The 18,675-nt window shown below is 41.8% G+C and overlaps 3 protein-coding genes across 3 annotated transcripts; 2 read left to right on the top strand and 1 right to left on the bottom strand.

Annotated features, from left to right (window-relative positions):
- Positions 1-40: 40 nt before the first annotated feature.
- On the top strand, positions 41-11,953 carry zgc:175280 (cationic amino acid transporter 2 family protein). The gene is made up of 13 exons (XM_055514623.1): positions 41-172; positions 1,222-1,406; positions 8,364-8,734; positions 8,897-9,052; positions 9,238-9,394; positions 9,483-9,616; positions 9,712-9,934; positions 10,089-10,225; positions 10,330-10,432; positions 10,691-10,824; positions 10,912-11,078; positions 11,256-11,364; positions 11,445-11,953. The coding sequence occupies exons 2-13, from the start codon at positions 1,309-1,311 to the stop codon at positions 11,585-11,587; spliced, it is 1,932 nt and encodes a 643-aa protein (XP_055370598.1). The 5' UTR covers positions 41-172; positions 1,222-1,308; the 3' UTR covers positions 11,588-11,953.
- On the bottom strand, positions 2,104-6,257 carry casr (calcium-sensing receptor). Its single transcript, XM_029173649.2, has 6 exons — positions 5,513-6,257; positions 5,106-5,412; positions 4,194-5,027; positions 3,852-4,127; positions 3,599-3,722; positions 2,104-3,517 (listed from the first exon to the last, which is right to left on the bottom strand). The coding sequence occupies exons 1-6, from the start codon at positions 5,695-5,697 to the stop codon at positions 2,382-2,384; spliced, it is 2,862 nt and encodes a 953-aa protein (XP_029029482.1). The 5' UTR covers positions 5,698-6,257; the 3' UTR covers positions 2,104-2,381.
- Positions 11,954-12,187: 234 nt separating the features above from the next.
- On the top strand, positions 12,188-18,464 carry kif20a (kinesin family member 20A). The gene is made up of 19 exons (XM_029173652.3): positions 12,188-12,347; positions 13,050-13,217; positions 13,459-13,584; positions 13,706-13,825; positions 14,044-14,182; positions 14,292-14,467; positions 14,661-14,760; positions 15,016-15,228; positions 15,320-15,431; positions 15,518-15,592; positions 15,716-15,859; positions 15,975-16,143; positions 16,252-16,401; positions 16,489-16,628; positions 16,709-16,811; positions 16,903-17,092; positions 17,176-17,267; positions 17,360-17,497; positions 17,782-18,464. The coding sequence occupies exons 2-19, from the start codon at positions 13,056-13,058 to the stop codon at positions 18,154-18,156; spliced, it is 2,724 nt and encodes a 907-aa protein (XP_029029485.1). The 5' UTR covers positions 12,188-12,347; positions 13,050-13,055; the 3' UTR covers positions 18,157-18,464.
- Positions 18,465-18,675: the final 211 nt, after the last annotated feature.

Below are 18,675 nucleotides of genomic sequence, written 5' to 3'. Positions count from 1 at the left end.
CTGCCAACAGCCACAGACTCACTCATCAGTCATCCCATGACGAGGAGTCATTCTGCTGAGTCGCACAGACGACGAAATCATCAAAAAAAAACTACAGGCGACGACCCATGATGGGATCCCGAAAACCCTCCGACGTCTCAAAAATCTGTGAACGGATTGAGAGAGAACAAAGGTTAGTGTTCAGATGTGATCGTGCTCCGTCCTCAGGTTAAATCTACTGTCGTTCCGCCAGAATGACAGGCAGGTAGCCACTCAGAGGTGTGGCGAGGCGTGGCACGTGCCCTCTACGAAGTGACTCAATTGGAAAAACACGTCCAGCGAATTATTCATGTCTAACTAACAACTCTACACAACAGCTCCTACACAAATTAAAACGACAGAGAAAACGCGTTGCCGCTTAAACGGACAATCTCAGACGCGCAGCCGTGAACGGTGGCCTGCCTGAAAACTCAGCTCAACGTTACGCGAAACACCAGTAAAGCTCTTTCACCGGAGTGTGTGTCGGCTCCGGATGACACCGGGGAAGATGCGACCTTCACACCGCCGGCTGCTCCTTCGTCTGCTGCCTTACGTCCACGCTCCGTGGCAGGAGAAGCTCGAGGCTGCTCGGAAAGTAGCCGCAGCGGGGCTGTTCGCCGTAGCTAGCTGCTAGCACATGCTAGCTGGCCGATGGGGGCGGAGTCACGGGCTAATATTTAACTCAACCTCGCGCTACTGTTGTTATTTCACCACAGTCTGCGGTTAGTTTAGTGTTATGCTAAACTAACTTCTTTTACTTACGCAAGCCACCATTAACACAACAACAACAACAACACGAACTAAAACAATTATAATAATTAAAAAATAAATATTCATAATAATTTGTTATTTCTTTCTTTTGTTTGTTTGTTTGTTTGTTTGTTTTATTTGTTAAATGCATTTTTTGTTTTTCAAAATAAGGGTATTGCTTCAGTCACTGGGAATCCTATAAAAACATTTTGCATCAGTCATCACATTTTTGGTACTGATGGAAACCAATAAATTAATCTGCACCACGAGCGCACACTACACATCAAGGCAGCCCACAGTGTTGCCAAAATTATTTTCTCTCCAACTTTGTCAATCTAGTTGTGTTGTGGGAAACGTGATTTTTCGCGTCAACGTGTCAGAGAGTCAGGTGATTTGTTAATTGCCGATCATCAGTCCTTGCTAGTCAGGACTCCTCTCTTCTTCCTTATTCAGGGTAGTCTGTGACAAACAATCCCGTCATGCAATTCGTGCTGGACATTTCGCCCACATGTTGCGCCCTGCTGATCAGACAAAGGCAGCATGCTGGTCTCTCTGCTGGACCCCACTGGTGCTGAGGATAAAGGTCTTTTCCTCCTCCTTACAGATGACTTGGTTGTCCAGCTGCTCATCAAGTTCAGGTCAGCCATAATCCTGAACGCCACAGCATGTCTCTTGTTAAGCAATGGACAAGGTCCTGTACTATTCAAGTGCCTTTTTACTAACTTTAAAAAAAAAGATTTTTTTTATCAGTACAACAAAAAGGTCTCCCTTTTTTGTTCACCTTGAGCTGTAACAACTGATGATTCCGAATTAAATGTAATTTAGGTACACATTCTTAAAATAGATGTCACGATGTATATTGTTTATTTATTTATTTGTACTTCAAAAAACCGAAACCTTTATTCTAATCAGGAAATAGTTTCAGCTTTGTGTTTCATCAGAGCGGGTGTGAATAAAACAGTGCCCTTCTCATAGGACGTGACTGTGGAGTGCAGGACTTACAGTGTGAGTAACATTAACACGTGAAACAGACCTGCACTGTTTGCAGTTGTCAAGGACCTGCGATAAACAAGCACAGAACATTCTCTCTACATCAAAATGTCTTGTGGGCCCCCAACATCATGTTCACGTTTCCTGTTCTAATCATACTTTTCTCTTATTATATTATGGGGATTTCTTACAAATTAAAATGTTTAAAAAAATACAATGCGATCACATTTTTTTTTATTATATACATTCATAACCTACAAAAAGAGACATAATTTTGAATGGAACAAAACAATTTTTTAATTATTGGAAATAGTAAGAAAGACAATAGAGTACTATACACTTTATATTTCGGATTGTACAAAAACCTTTATTTAGCTTTAGTGTACTATACATCAGGGCCTTGCTGAAAATAACAAGAATCGGGATTTAGGTACAGAACAGTATTACTGGTTTTCTAATACGGTTTTCCTCAAGTAAAACATCATCTGTCTGACAAAGAGCTGAGCATTTGGAAAGATGATAAGGCCTACCAGCATTTGCTTTTTCAAATAAAGACCAGTATTCACCCTGTTTATGGAATGAGTGAAGCTGAAGTTTAACACATCCACATATATCACAAACTATTACATCAGAGAACTCCTCCTAGACTCCTCAAAGCTTAGCGACAGGGTAACTGTCCCGCTGCCAAAGCTCACCCGTGGCATATGCCTCCCTGAAGTTGGGTCACAGTCATTGCCATTGGCCTTGAGGTCGATGGAAGAGGATGGAGTTGAGGCACAAGATTCACCAATGCTGTTGGATTTCTTCCGGGAAGCCGTGCTATGTTTCAGTGTAGCTTTTGCAGCTACTTTAAACGCGTGGGCTGCAGTACTGCATCTGACTTCCTCAATGGTGTTTCTGGAGGGTTTGAAAAGGATGATGTAGACTTTGTTGAAGAAGATACAGGCCAGCATTCCGAAGCTAGATGCCAATATAGCAATGACCTCTACAGCTGAAACGAACTTGCCATAGGTACTGAAGTAGGCAGGGATAAAAGAGATCCAAACTATAAAGAATATGAGCATACTGAAAGTGATGAACTTGGCTTCTGTGAAATTTTCTGGGAGTTTCCGTGATTTAAACGCAAAGAAGAAACAAATAGCTGCCAGCAGGCAAGTATAGCCAATAAGAAACCCGAGAGCCATCACAGAGCCCTCATTGCAGGTGATAAAAATGATTTCATCAATGTCATGGTTCCTGTAGCTGGAGGGGGGAGCGTTGTAAAGCCACACCACACATATCATGACCTGGACAAACGTGAAGAGGAACACCAGCATGAACTGCAGGTTCAGTCCCCACCACTTACGGTGGAGACTCGTGGGGATCTTGGCCTCGAATACCAAAAGCACCCTATTCGTTTTCACAAGGATGCAGGAGATGCAGAGGACGAAGCTGATCCCAAAGGCAGGCTGGCGTAGGCGGCACGTCCAGTCCCGCGGCTCCCCGATGAAGATGAGAGAGCTGGAGAAGCAACAGATCAGCGAAAACAGGAGCGCATAGGACAGTTCTCTGTTTGAGGCCTTCACTATTGGGGTGTTGCAAAACTTCACAAAGACTCCCATCACAAAGGCTGTCAAGACCACGCCCAGCACAGCACATATGGTCAGAGCTATCCCAAACGGCTCCGTCCAGGACAGGAACTCAATTTCCTTCAGGAAGCAGAACGTGTGGTTCCCATTGGACCAGGAGTTATTTGGACACTTGGTGCAAACGCTGGCATCTGTACAAATAACGACACACTCACCATTACAACTGCGACAATAACTAGGTGTGTAAGAGTTTGACTGTGACCTTTGGGTACCTCTGTGGTTACTGTACTCTCCGTCTGAGCACTCTGTGCATTCAAAGCAGCATGTGGGCATGCTGTCTATGATGCCCTTCCTTGTACCAGGTTCACAGTCCTCACTGCAGTTAGAGAACGGCACCTATAGGAAACACAATGGGCACAAAGGCAGTGTGAGAAAGAGCAGAACGTGAACTTAACACCATCAACAGACAAACATAACTTTAATTGATTGTGTTCTGTGTATTTTTCTTCTTTACAATCTGGAAACACCAAGAACCAATGGGAGCAACCTCCACGAAACAGGTCGACTCGCCTCTGAACTGTAGCCGTTCCACAGAATCTTGGTCCTGTCGATGGACAGCTTGCCTCCTCTCTTGGCCTGCACTTTGTAGTGTCCGACCTCCTCAAACACCACAGAGCCGTGTTCCCCCGATCTGTGCCAGTTTATGATGGTGTAGCTTGCCGCCATGTCTGCGTTCTCCCCAAAGTGCATCCTTTCCCCAATAGTGTTGGTGTAGTTTAAATGTCTGAGCTGCTTCAAGACCTGTGACGCATTTACGATGTTAATATAATGAAACATATAATAAATGTTTAATAAAAAGTACAGTACCTGCCATGCTTCCATTTTCTTTATATCTGCACAGGAATTGTTGGCAAAAAGCCCATGTCCAGGTTTGCAGGTGAGTATGTCCTGCAGGGCATGTGCGATGGAGTAAACTGCGACATATACATTGTAGGAGATACGGAGGTGGGTGTAGTCCAGATAAGGCGTCTCCACGCTCGTGATGTCTTCCTCACCACTACACCAAGGCCTCAGACTGGTGCTGCCACATTCCTGCAGCCTCACACTGTCCTTTAGATAACAGTTAAAAGTTTCTTCCCAAAACTCCCTGACAAACTCGTTATGACTGTCTTTCTTTGGTTGGACCTGTTGCAAGAACTGTCTGAAGCCAGGTATGTGTCCTGCTTTCAGAACGAAGCCGATCGTTCCCGCCACAACATCAAGATACTCGGGTTTGGCGATGAGGGAGGAACTAGCCCATGCTTCGCTGGCCAACCAGGTTCGATCCGTGATGTTTCTTTTGGCCATCTCTTTGATCAGAGGCTCAACATCTGGACCGCTGGCAAACACAACTATTACTTTCGCTGTGGAGTTCTCAATCCTGTCAGCCAGAGCCTGGATTTCATGATCCTCAAAGTACTGAGAGATGAGCTCATTTAGGTGGATGCAGATGTCTCGCTCTTCCATCTCCTTCTCAAACTTTTCAATCCCGGGTCGTCCGTAGTCATCGTCAGAAGCCACTGCAATGACCCAGTTCCACTGGAAATATTCGATGATGTCTGCCATGGCTGTGGCCTGGTACTCGTCTGTAGGAATGGTTCTCATGAAGGATTTGTACTGATTCTTGTTGCTCAGTAACCGACTAGAAGAAGCGTAGCTGATCTGCAACAAGTTTAATTTCAGCTCAAAGTCATTCATGTGTAAAATAAAAAAAACTTATGCTAATGTACAATTACTCACCTGAGGAATATAAAAAAGACCCAGGAGGTTTGCAACCGCTGTGGAGATGGCTGATCCAGCTGCTCCCACCACAGCAATAGTTGACGGGATATGATCAGTGCAGTTGCAGAATTCATCTAAATTCAGAGAGTCAATCTTGTTTTGGGCCACAAAACTCAGCGTAGCCTCCAGGGCCTTTGACACAGCGTTGCATGTGTCAAAGATCCTGTATCCCAGGGTGATGTTGGGCAGGAGAACGCTGCTGTTGTTTATCTCATCGATTGCAAAAATCATGGCCTGGAGCCAACGGAATCCACGGAAATTGAACCTGCAAAAGACACACACATGCAGACAAGCACTTACATCCACTGAGCATCTTACTATTTTAGGCCTTATTGAAAACTAGAAAGGCAGTTTTTCGACTTTACCTGACGCACTGTGTGGATTCTGGCCGGGCTGCGAGATCTTGATCCTTGGAGGCAACACCAAAGTGTATGGGGAAAAGTCCCCCCAGCAAAATGTCGCCCGTCATTTGTGCTCTGTGTTGAGGCCCGTATGTTGAAGTGACGTAACTGAACCCGAGCAGCATCAGATGAACAAGAACAAGTTTCATGTTTATTTTTTTAATTTTTTATGCCCAGAGTAAAAATATTCTAGTTTATATCTTCTATCTGTGTTGTGTTACTCATGTTGGCACTAATGACGTGTACCTGTAAAAAAAAAGAGAAAGAAATCAAGCAAACGCCTGTTTACTTTACGTTGTTCTTACATATTTCTTAAGATTAAAGCGTGTTGGTGTTGTCTCCACTCTACTGAGCCCATGATTCCATAAACAAGGTCAGAGGTACAATAATGGCATTAGAACTAGCATGACCCAAGGCTATTACTACTCAGCAGGGCTACTCTGTGTAATTGATGCGTCTTAAGAACCAATACCTGAGTTGTGTCTTTCAGTAATATTTCTAATGAGAGGATTGTGCCATTTACCACCACATTGTTTGTGTTGCTTGAAATATTGATCTGCACCAAAATAGACACAGGCTTTACGTTGGTTAATGACCTTCCTGCAAACAGTCAGTCTCACGCCGTGGCCAGTCAACCAAGTCACCATGGTGAAAAACTATAGAGTCCCGCTGCATCTGGCTAATACTGCTGGAAAAATGCTGGGGCAGAGCTGTGATAATGGAGTAACTAACAGCTTTAAGAGCCTCTGTTTGACACATTAACCATTTCTGAGAGTAATGCTTAACAGTTCTCGCCAAATCGGTTTTAGTTTGACGCTGTTATTCTGCAGTTAAGGGTTAAGGGTTTATTGCATTAACATATTAATCTCAAATATAGCACTTCTATAAATAGGCTGTTACTCTTTCTGTCATTAATAATGACCAATTAAGATTATTCTTTGTAAATTACAAAAATATTTAAACATTTTATCCAATTGCATTTCCAACGCTTTCAATTTATTTGCTATATTAAAGCACATTGTTTTAATGCCAGTAGAATATACCAGGAGAATATAAAAAGTTATTAACATTATCATCTCTGTATCTTGATGCTCAGAAATAAACTGGAATATCAAGATCTACAGTTTTCCAGCTTTTTCACATCCTCATATAAAATACTTAAAATGTGAAACATAGGAAAAATCACAGGTACAGACTTACCGACTGAACGTCCCCTCTCTCAGCGTTTTTAACGACTTGAAACATTAATTCTGAACATATACTCTGGTTTACGGGCCTTTTCCTAATATATCCACGGCTCTGAATGAATTTACTGGACAGCGCTTAAGCTTCTGTACCGCTTTTACCAGATCAATCATTAACAGGGAGAGGGGAAGGCCATTTCCTTCAGCTAATGAAGTCTGCTCACAGTTCACTCCTCAAAGCCACACAGTTAAAGCGTCAAAGAACTAAGATTGTATTAATTAGTGATTAAAGGAGATTTAGTACAACATTACAAGATGTTTAAGACTGATTACACCTGTACAGTATGTGAATGGCAGGAGTTCAAATGTCAAAGCTTAATTCAGTACAGTATCAGATTTAAAATAAAATAAATAAACCTAATTACATGATTGATAAAAATCCAACATACACGTGTCTCAGTTGTCTCACAGCACATATATCGTTCCTATTGTCCAGTTTCTTGAAGCATCAGATCAGTTTTAGCAGCTACATGATACCAGGAACCCCTGGAAGCAATGGATTGTACCATTAGGTTCCTCAAACAATTAGCTGTGTCTTATGCTCTGAAGAACAAATCTGTCATTTGTTGCTGAGCAGATGTCTCTGGTGAAAACCATTTACTTTTATGACAGGATGACTTATGTTTGTTCTAATCCAACTCCATGTCCTTGAGACGTCAGGTACGTGGGTCAGCAACCCCTCACACTGTGTTTTATTTCACTAAACAAAAATAATCTGAGATCATGCAAAATGCATCATGAAAAACACATACACTTTTCCTGACCCATTTAGTTCAAAAATCACTTTCCTCATGTGGAGAATGAGTCCAGTCATTAACGCATGGAGTTTTATTAAATTATTGTTTTTGTTTTGAATAATCCCACCGTTCAACTTCATACATTCTTTCAAAGGTTACTCTAACTCCATTTAAAACCAGGTGCTTTGTTCCTTCAGCTCAGTGACCACTGACAATTTGAGGATTGTCTCACAGCATTTTGATAAATAATCGCGTTTTTAGCACACGAACCAGACAGACAGCGTTTTATCATTTGCCTTGTGAGATTTATGGCGATGTTTGACATGCTGCTTTGCTCTGCAAACAAAACACTCGGGTCCTGAATGTTTGAAATGTAACATAATGTGTCAAAAATGTGGAGCAGTGAGGAGTTGAGTGAATGGAGTTTTCCTCACACACACTGTGGTGTGGGACACATCAGAACACCTTAATAACATTGCTGCATCAGCTGAAAAGGTACGAGCTTCTTACTTTTAGCTCATTAAATGTGATATGAAAGCTGATTTTGACCTTTTTTTACTTTTTGTGTTCATGTTATAACTCCGCAGTTTGATAGTTTTTAATTTGCTGCTGTGTTTGTGGATATTCGTTGCTGATTGAAAGTAAAAAGTCCTGCTACAAGTAATTTCATCCCTTTATTTTTTCATGGTTATTTTAAGGATCATTATTGGAAATTTCCAGTCGCATTTTATGGTTTGTGTTCTTACTGCTTGTGTGAATCATTAACTTTCCTTTTTTGTTAGCATTTTGTTGCATCTTAAACATTTCTAACACTTAAAATATCCGGATTGATAGGATGTCTGGTGCAAAGATCCTGCGTTTCCTGCAGAGTCTATCACGTAGGAAACCTCTGGAGCCTGAAGGTGAAGCGTCCGGGTTTCGACGGTGCCTGACCACTCTGGACCTGGTGGCTCTGGGTGTCGGCAGCACGCTGGGGGCTGGAGTGTATGTACTTTCTGGCGAAGTGGCCCGAACCGTGGCCGGGCCCAGTATCATAATATCCTTCCTGATAGCCGCGGTGGCCTCCATCTTTGCAGGACTGTGTTATGCAGAATTTGGAGCCCGCGTTCCCAAGACCGGCTCTGCCTATCTCTACAGCTACGTGACTGTGGGAGAGATATGGGCTTTTATCACTGGCTGGAACCTGCTGCTGTCTTACATCATTGGTAAAGATAGTGCTTCTTTAAATACATTTGCAGCCAGTGGCAGATGTTTGATTGTTGTATGAATAAATACAAGTCAGTAAATAATTATGTTTATATTATATCATGAACTTTATTTAATTAAGAGCAATGTTCTTATTTAGTAACTTGCTTTCTGCTTTGTAGGGACCTCCAGTGTAGCCAGAGCATGGAGCGCCACCTTTGATGATCTCATTGGAAACGTCTTTGCCAACACTCTGGGGAAACAGGCGCCCATGGATTTACCTGGATTAGCTCCCTACCCAGATTTCTTTGCAGCTGGCCTCATAATGCTCTTGGCAGGTAGATTTCATAACCTGAACCTCTAAACCTTGTTGTTATCTACTGTGTTTTGCAATTACAACTGTTTCCCATTCCACATGCTGGGCTCAGCAGCAGCTATCCATTCACGTGCACTGATGTGTTTTACAAACAAGGTGTAATTTTAGGTCATGGTCAACTTGTAATTGTTTATGCTTTGTTTTTAGGGATTCTTGCTTTTAATGTGAAGGAATCAGCCACAGTGAACAAGATTTTTACAGCTGTTAACATCCTGGTGTTGGTGTTTGTTATCCTCTCTGGCTTCATAAAGGGCAACATCAACAACTGGTACATTGCTGAAGATTCTCTTCAAAATCAGTACGAGTATGTACCATTCATAAAAAAAACACACAAAGCAATCTGTGATGCTCTCCTCTCCATCGCTCTGCCAATCTGCCATCTGTATTTGTAGAAATCACACATTCCTGAATGAAACCACCAGTTATGGCAGTGGAGGATTTTTCCCCTTTGGCTTCGAAGGAACGTTAGCAGGAGCAGCCACTTGCTTTTATGCATTTGTTGGATTTGACTGCATTGCTACAACAGGTAAATGTACAAATCTGTAGTGTATAGTGTACTGTTTACATTTTCAAAAGCATTTTCAGTGCTATACAGACCAGTGCTGTTATTTTTTACTTTAGGGGAGGAGGTCCAGAACCCTCAGAAGTCGATTCCGCTGGGCATTGTGGCCTCTCTTCTCATCTGTTTCTTGGCTTATTTTGGTGTTTCTGCTGCCCTGACTCTGATGATGCCATATCATTTGCTCAGCGTCCACAGCCCGCTGCCTGTGGCCTTTACTTACATTGGTTGGGGCCCTGCGAAGTATGCAGTGGCTGTGGGCTCCCTCTGTGCACTGTCAACAAGGTAGGCTTCAGTGCAGGAGGCGATCACACGCTGCTTCGCAATATTGTTCAGCTGACGTAGTTAATTTGTATTTGGAGTTCAATGAAACATATGTAGCAAGGAGGAAGACAGTCAGAATCAACAATAAAATAAATTGTTACAAATGTTTCCAAAGTCTGTTAGGATCAATGTTCCCGATGCCCCGTGTTCTCTTTGCCATGGCCAGAGATGGACTTCTCTTCAGGCCTCTCAGCAGAATGAGTAACAGGCAAAGTCCTGTCATAGCAACCCTGGCTTCAGGGGTGGTAGCAGGTAAACCTGAAACTAATGCTTTGAAAACATTTATCTTAGACCGAGAAGCCATTTTCTATATGACCACATTTTTTATCTTTTTAACATTGATCATGTCTTTTCAGCTGTCATGGCATTATTGTTTGACCTGAAGGCGCTGGTGGACATGATGTCAATCGGGACCCTCTTTGCCTACACACTTGTTGCAATTTGTATCCTGATATTAAGGTGAACCTCATAAGCACTTACTAAAATGGTAATAGTGTGGTTTTAAAATAATTTAAAATGCAACCACAAACTAAAAGAGGACACAACACATCAGTTCAGTGCAGAGAACCACACAGTCAAGTGTGTTCAGCTCAAATGAAATGCAAGGACAGATTATAGAAAAGATGCAAAAGATAAAGGAGAGTTGCTACAAGAACCAAACTATGACCAAATACTGTTTTTTACACAATATATACTTAACTTTCTTTGCCTTCACAGATACGAAGCTGACCTCAGTGAGGATTCATGTTCTAGCACACCTGAACCCATTACTCTCGGTGGACTATTATTTCCTCCTGCACACAGCAGCGTACGGACATCCAAAAACGTGTCTGTTTTGACTGTTTGTATTAGTAAGTTATTCTCTTTATAAAATACAGACATACTTACATATTATTTCTACTGGTAAACATCACAGAGACTCTCTCTCTGTTCCCCAGTGTTTTTAGCTGTCATCCTAAGTCTCTTGTTGGTTGGAACTGTAGACTCTCTGCAAGCCTTTGAATGGGGGACTTTACTTTGTGTCTCTGTGATGGTACTGATGCTTGTCTTTATTATCCTAATCATCTGGAGACAACCACAAAGTACAACAAAAGCTGCTTTTATGGTAAACGTCATTTTTCTTGAGTGCTGTTTTTTGTGAATATTTGTATTCGTATAGTTCATTGCTATCATCTAGCGAAATGTAATTGCTGACATTTCATACTTTGATATTGAATCAACATTTCATATATGTTTTGAATATGTACTAAACTGGGAAACATTTTGCCCTGTTCTCTTTCAGGTCCCTTTTGTGCCACTGCTTCCTATTTTAAGCACATTTGTCAACGTCTATCTTATGGTTCAACTTGGGTCAGACACGTGGATTCGCTATGCAGTGTGGATGACAGTAGGCAAGTGTCATATTCTCAAAAATGTCAACAAAAACATTGAACAATGTGACCTTAAGCTGATACAATTCCTCTTTTCACAGGTTTGTTCATCTACTTTTGTTATGGTGTTAAACACAGTGTGCAGAAACAAAGGCTTCAAAATTCACATCGTCGTGTCAGTATTCATTGCATCACTGCTACGCCAGAGCAAAACACTGAACCTGAACAAGGCCATTCTGGCTAAATGCGTATGATGAAGGTGTAAGTTCATATTTGGTTTAAAATTTTAACAGAAAAAAAACAAAATTTTAAGGCATTTTATTTTCCAACACCAGACCCCTGTTTTAATTCTCTTGAAAGTTAATTTCTGGAATAGCTTTTTGTATTTTTTATAAATAAAAAAGTGAAGCAAAATTGTGTAAATACAAATTTGCTTGTATTTTGTAATAGGTCATGTGGTCTTTCATTCATTGTTTTTAAAAACATATTAATATTTCATGTAATAAATTAGTAGGCCTGTTTTGTGTCTGCTGTATTTAATTCAAGTCAATATTTAGTATAACCCAAATCCTGATTAATGTAATAATTTGTCACAAAATACATTTTTTTATGTAAAATAAACATATAAGCATGTATGAGGATCTCCATATCCTGCAAAACTACAATGTCTATTAGATCAGATGGGTGAAATTTATTGTTATTATTATTGTTCACCCACTCTCTCTGACCGCTGTTTATTGACACGTGGTAGGAACTAAGGAAACACGTCCTTGTTTCAGGGGGAATAGTTTATATAGTCCGCATCAAACCGTACCATCCAATCAGAGGTGGGTAAGCAAATCTTTTTAGCCAATCAGAGACCTGCTCTGTAGAGGAAGCGCATTGTTCAAAATTTTCACTCAGTCGGGAAAAACAGTTGAGCAAAGGATCGGTGGCTCGACATTTAGATTCTAACAGCGTTCGAGGCTTTACTTCGTGCAAATAAGGCCTTTATCCTTTTTGAGGTAAGCGCACCATCTCTTTTATGTTTTCGTAATGTTAATAAACTAGCCGTTCAGTTCATGCGATTGGAAATAACACAAGATTAGACATGCTATTTGAGATTTCCTAATCCAATAAACTGCAAGTTGCATCTAGCTGTTTTTCACAAGAGCAAAACACCAAAAGATTTTAAAGCTTTAGAGCGGTAACTTTTGTTACACTGTTAAAACTATGGGCAGTATAATGTGCAATACTGTCGCGGCCACCGCTCTGGAAGGCTAAACTACGGCTAAGCGTTGCGAGAATACCTGTCCCACAAAAACGCACGACTCCGAGGAAACAGCTCCTATCTTTTATCTCATTACGCAGAAAGACCTTTTATGTTTCTCACCGTTTGAACACCTCAGCAAACTGAGGGTCACTCCCACATACACCATTTCTTCTCAGGATGCTGAAACACCACAAACACATCAACAATAGTAACAACAAACATAACCTAACCTAACTACACATGACCTCATAACATTCCCACATGCTTATCTGCTACACATGAACCCCCCTTCCTGTCTTCACCCACTATTCTTAGCGCTCTGTTTGGGATAAACGTTGGGAATTGAGACATTAATTCTATGTTTAATTCATTCATAAATTTTTTTCGTGTGTTTTGTAGTTAGTTATGGCAAATTTAAGATTAATGATAACCATGAATACGTCTTATTTTTCAGGCAAGCATGGCATTGTCTTCGCCCTATGGATGCCCCTCTGATGATGATGAGGAAAGGGCTGTGTTTAATTCCACAGCAGCAGAGCACGGAGGCCTGGCCAGACCACGTCTGCCTGAGATATCTGTCATTTCTCCTGGCCTGGGCACCCATGTGTCTGTCACAGAACCGGTAGGACCTGACGAAAACGTAGTTTGTGTCAATGTCACTGTGTTTTCACTGTACACAAACAAGTTTTGTTTACACATGGCAGTGTATATGCAGTAAATGCAGATTCAGTATATTGCAAGGAAATCAAGCTCAAACAGTTACATGTGTAAATTCTAAAAAACATGAACAGAAAATGAATGTTTTCCTTCTACACCCCTAGAACTACAGGAAAGTAATGATTAAGGATATTTTGTCTTTGTAGAAGCCAGCAGCTACACCTGGATTAGTGAGACAAGGAAGCGGTGGTGAAGGAAGTCCTGAAAGGGTAAAAGTTTATGTGCGCATCCGGCCACTTTCTGAGGCTGAGAGACAAAGAGGAGAAGAACAGGTAAGACTTTCAGCTGCAGGATCAGATGTTACTATCCAGGTTTTAAAAATACCTTTGCAGCTACTCTGCATACTGCGCTTTAGTGCTTGATTAGACTACAATATGCTCACGCTTCTTTTAGGCTTGTGTGGCTGTCCAGGATGAAGAGACGCTGCTCCTCAAAGCCCCAAAAGAGTCTCAGAACATGAGGATGGCAGAAAGGGGCATCACACAGAGCATGCACAAGTTCAGCTTCTCTAAGGTACATTCACCCAGTTTCAAGAATGTCATTTAGTAAATTGATTTAAAAATGAAATCATGCAGACTGTTTAGAAGTGAACAGAATTTCATTTGTCTCATTTAGGTTAAATATTGGCTGTGAATAGCGACAACTGTCAATAATACAATATCTAGATGCTGGGATTCAAACTGTTATTAATAAGACTCTATTGGATATCTTTCCCCCATTATAATTCATAGATCTTTGGACCAGACACCACACAGCAGCATTTTTATGAATGCACATTGAAGAATATTGTAAAAGATGTGCTCAGAGGAGAAAACCGACTCCTCTACACTTACGGTGTGACCAATTCTGGAAAGACTTATACAATTCAGGGTGAGGCTTTTTATTTATCAGTATGCCATTTTGTTTGAGGAATTTAGTGTTTTATGCTTTTGAAGCATTTTGTATCTGTATCTTATTAGAATATTGCATTTGTGTGCAGGTAGTGGCCGAGAGGCAGGCCTCCTGCCACGGGCCTTGGTGTCTATGTTCAGGAAACTGCAGGGCCGTATCTACGATGCCATGGATCTGAAGCCTGTCATGTATCAGGATGTTAGAAAGCTTGAACCCAGCGAGATGCGCGCAGAAGAAATCCGCAGAAACTCTTTGCTTAAAGAGGTAAACAGAAAAAAATATTTTAAATGAAATGGAAAAATGCCCCATATATTTTTGCCAAATATACATTTCTAATATACTTAGTTGTACCTCAGTGCAAAATGATTTAATCCTTACTTCTAATTCAAGTTAATGTAAAATGTAGTGGTGTGAATGTTAAATACACTTTAGACTGACTTTATTATGTGTTTTACAGGATGATAACTCGACTTCTCGTCGTGGTGGTACCACTACAATCTGGGATAGTGGTGTGGGAGGACTCTCTTCTACAAGCAACATTAACTCCCACCTGGAAGGTAAGGCAGTTAACAAGGAACGTCACAGATGTTGGCATATTTAAGCGAATATGCACTATACAATATAGAATAACAATCAATTTTTGCCTAAGGGTAAAATAAAGGCGTTGGAGCAGCACAGGAAACAACAATAATCTACCAAAGTAAATTTATATTTAGGAAAAATAGCAAATACTCCCCCCTCTTGTGGCCACTCATTTCTGTTACATCTCCTCACACCTCCTCAATTACTAATTTTTCTTTTTCTCCTCATAGACACGGACAGTGTCTGTCTGGACCTGGACGGCCTTTCACACAGTGGCGGGAGCGACTTGGAGGAAGGGGTGCAATTTTCTATCTGGGTGTCCTTTTACGAGATCTACAATGAGTTCCTGTATGATCTGCTGGATGCTTCACCCTCCCTGCAGCCCCGGAAAAGGGCCACACTGCGCCTTAGTGAAGACAAGCTGGGCAATGCTTATATTAAAGGTAAGTCTGGAAGGTTTATAGCATGTAACAATGAACTGTAATGTATGTGTTAATGATACATTTGATCAATTCTTTTTTTTATTATTATCAGAACTCACCTGGATCCAGGTACGGACTGCAGAGGAAGCTTGGAAGATTCTTAGGGGCGGACACCGTAATCAGAGCTTTGCCAGCACTCACCATAACCAAAATTCCAGCCGGAGGTAGGAGCACACCAAGCCTTATGCTTTTATAAAACAACTTGCCCCTGTTGCATTTGTGGTGATATCTTTATGTCCTACCTACTCAGCCACAGCATCTTTTGCATCCGAGTCCTTCGAGTTCCACCACAGAAAGAGTCAGGCCAGGCCATGCACATCAGTGAGTAAGTAACGCTACGTTACCCATGTTTTTTTTTTTTTGTTTTTTTTTCATTATTATGTTTTATATTTAGTTTTCATTGGACTTGTAGAATCGATTCAACATCGCTGTGTCTTGTCCTTTTCAGACTGACGGTGTGCGATCTGGCTGGATCCGAACGCTCCAAAGATCAGCGTAACGGTGAGAGGATGAAAGAGGCCAACAACATCAACACCTCCCTTCTAACGCTGGGCCGCTGCATTGCTGCTCTGAGGCACAACCAGAACAACAAGTATGTGTTGAGCTATAAATAATTTCGCAGCAATTGTGATAAATTAATATAAATATGAAAAACAAATTACAAAACACAGTTGTTGAGGTAAAAAAACTCTATAAACTTTCCCTAGATCACGACCCCCTCAAGTGGTGCCCTTTAGGGACAGTAAACTGACCCGAGTGCTGCAGGGTTTCTTCTGCGGCAGAGGAACCTCTAGTATGGTGGTAAACGTGAACCCATGTGCCTCCGTCTACGATGAGACACTCCAAGCTCTAAAGTTCTCTGCTATTGCTACTCAGGTAACGCACACATTCATACTGCTTCTACTAGTACTACTACTACTGATGCTGTTGCTTAGTAATGTAGGTCAAAAGCACAGGAAAAAAACATTGCATGTGCCATTTCAGCTGGTCCATGGCCCATCGACAAAGACCAGAGTGGCCTACATCCTTTCTCTCCTACATGAGCCAACAGAAAATGGTAACGAAAGCACAGTTTTGGAGGAGGAAGATGAGAGCGATGAAGAAGAAGGAGACATTACCATGTTAAATACTGAGGTAATTTCCTCTGAATGTGTAAAAATGCTTTTTGAAGGGTAGGCACTCGTACAGTTTTGGCAGACAGCTGTCTTTACTTCATTTCAGGCTTTGCTGCATGCCATCAATGTCCTGAAGAGAGAGGTGCAGCGCCAGCGGGAAGAGAAGGAAGTCCTTGAGGCAAACGTGAGAGAGCAGGTGGTCTCTGAAATGATGGAGGTCATCTCTAACATGCAAGATGACTTCAGGTATGTGAGTGTAAAGTTGGTTCTTTAGCATTTTGCTGGTGTCTGAAAGCTCCTAAGTTGAGATGTGTTTGACCTTCTAGCGAGACCTTGGAGGCTGAGAAGGCTCTGGTTGAAGAGAGGTGTGAGGACAGGGTGACTAACCTGCAGAAGCATTTGAAGACATTCTACAGCCAGGAGCTGATGGTGAGATTTCATAGTCATCTGTCACCTAATGACGTGTGTGCTTGTGGGTGGGTTTATGACATAAATGCATCTGCTTTAATTTTTTTTTAAGGAGCGTGATCAGGAAATTGAGGCATTATCTGCTGCCCTTGAAGCAGCAAGATCTGCCCCTGCATCCACGTCAGAGGCTGAAACGGAAAACCTTCGCCGTTCTAAGCGCCTCACTGCTCAAAAAGAACACGTCAGAACACTAAACGCAGAACTGGACCAATGCCGCGAAGAGGTGTTGGTCAAGACACAAGGTGCAGTCTGAGTTCAGCACTGCTCTGGTTTGGTTTGTGTTGGGATATTAACTGAACTTAACCTTTCTGTTGATGTCCCTCAGAGCTGACGAATGTCAAGTTGCAGCTGGACGTCCCAGGTTCAGCGGGTTCCGGCACCGGTGCTGTTGATCGCAAGTTGGAGGAAGGTCAACGGGTCAGTAACTGCTGCGCTATAATGATACACAATAGTTTTGCTGCATCTGAGTAGCACCCCTGTGGTAATCACTAATATTCCATCCCCAACAGAACCTGCGTCAGCTGCGCCTGGATCTGCAGAGGCTTGGGGCAGATCTGCAGTCCGGGGAAAGAGCCTGCTGCCGCAACACAGGCGGGGAGCGGCTGCGTCAGGCATTAACAGCTGCAGACGATACTCTATCCAAACAGGTACGAGCACAAATGAGTCGCACGACACTGCACAATGTATCGTTTATGAAATGAGCAATTTTAAATGCTGTGTTTTTCTCTCTCCTGTCTTCTTCACTAACAGTATTGATGCACTGTGTGCTTTGAAAATAAATCTAGATTTTTATAATCTGCACAAGATGATTAGTGCACGTTTAGGAGCTGCATTCTACCTCACTGTCATGCTGTCATTTAATCTTTGACCTCATTAAGCTTATTTTTCCCCCTGTGGTCTTGTCTAACCCTGTTGGCTGAATTCTTCTTAGGATCAAATCCTGGTGGAGCTGCAGAATAGCCTGATTCTGATCAAAGCTGATTTAAGGCGGAAAGCAGAGACCCTTGCCCAGACAGAGGCCCTTCGGCTCCAACTCCCCCCCTCGGGTTTTGCAGCCCCCAACACCCCAGGTTCCTGTAAAAAGAGAGGCTGCGCAGCTGCTGCACCAAGCGAGGCTGAAAACCGGCCCCCACAGAAACGGCCCCTTTTCCACTCTCTGTTCCCAACACGCACTCCCAATCGTAAATACAACACGCGCGCTGTTGAAGAAGCAAACACAACCCCTTACTCACGGATCTTGCGCTCTCGCCAGCAGTCTCCGCCTCCCAGCCCTCTGCTCACCCGTGGTCTCAGGGGGAGGTACTAAGCTGTTTCAAGCTTATTATTTTTATTATTATTTTTATATTATGCATAAAGTACTTGCTGGTAACTTTATATTATTTTCATATCCACTTTTTGTAGTGCAGTTACTTCACGTATTTTATGCCAAATACTAATTTTGATGCCAGTGAAACTGTACATGCTTCAAATAGGGATACTGTAATCTATTAAGGGATTTGAGGTGGCCTTGATTAGAGCTACTCAGTGTTATGGACTGTATGCTGTGTGTAATTAACCGTCCCTGAAACGCCTCCACATCTTTGCTTTGTCCACAATAAAATCTGTAAAACCTCACTGAGTACATTGACTACTACAGTTTACATTATACTAATAACATTTAACTTACAAAATCAGAATTAAAATATGCAAAGAATTAATCATTGCATACTGGATTGCTTAGTTAACCAATTGCATCCACTATTAATGCATGATTCAAATTGCCTGTGTATATACAATTTATTATCAACTTAAAGTCTTGATTATTTCTATATTTGTGGTACTAGAC

Source organism: Betta splendens, chromosome 14 (assembly GCF_900634795.4).
Source record: "Betta splendens chromosome 14, fBetSpl5.4, whole genome shotgun sequence".
NCBI lineage: Eukaryota > Metazoa > Chordata > Actinopteri > Anabantiformes > Osphronemidae > Betta > Betta splendens.
This window is presented reverse-complemented; position numbering and strand designations above follow the sequence as displayed.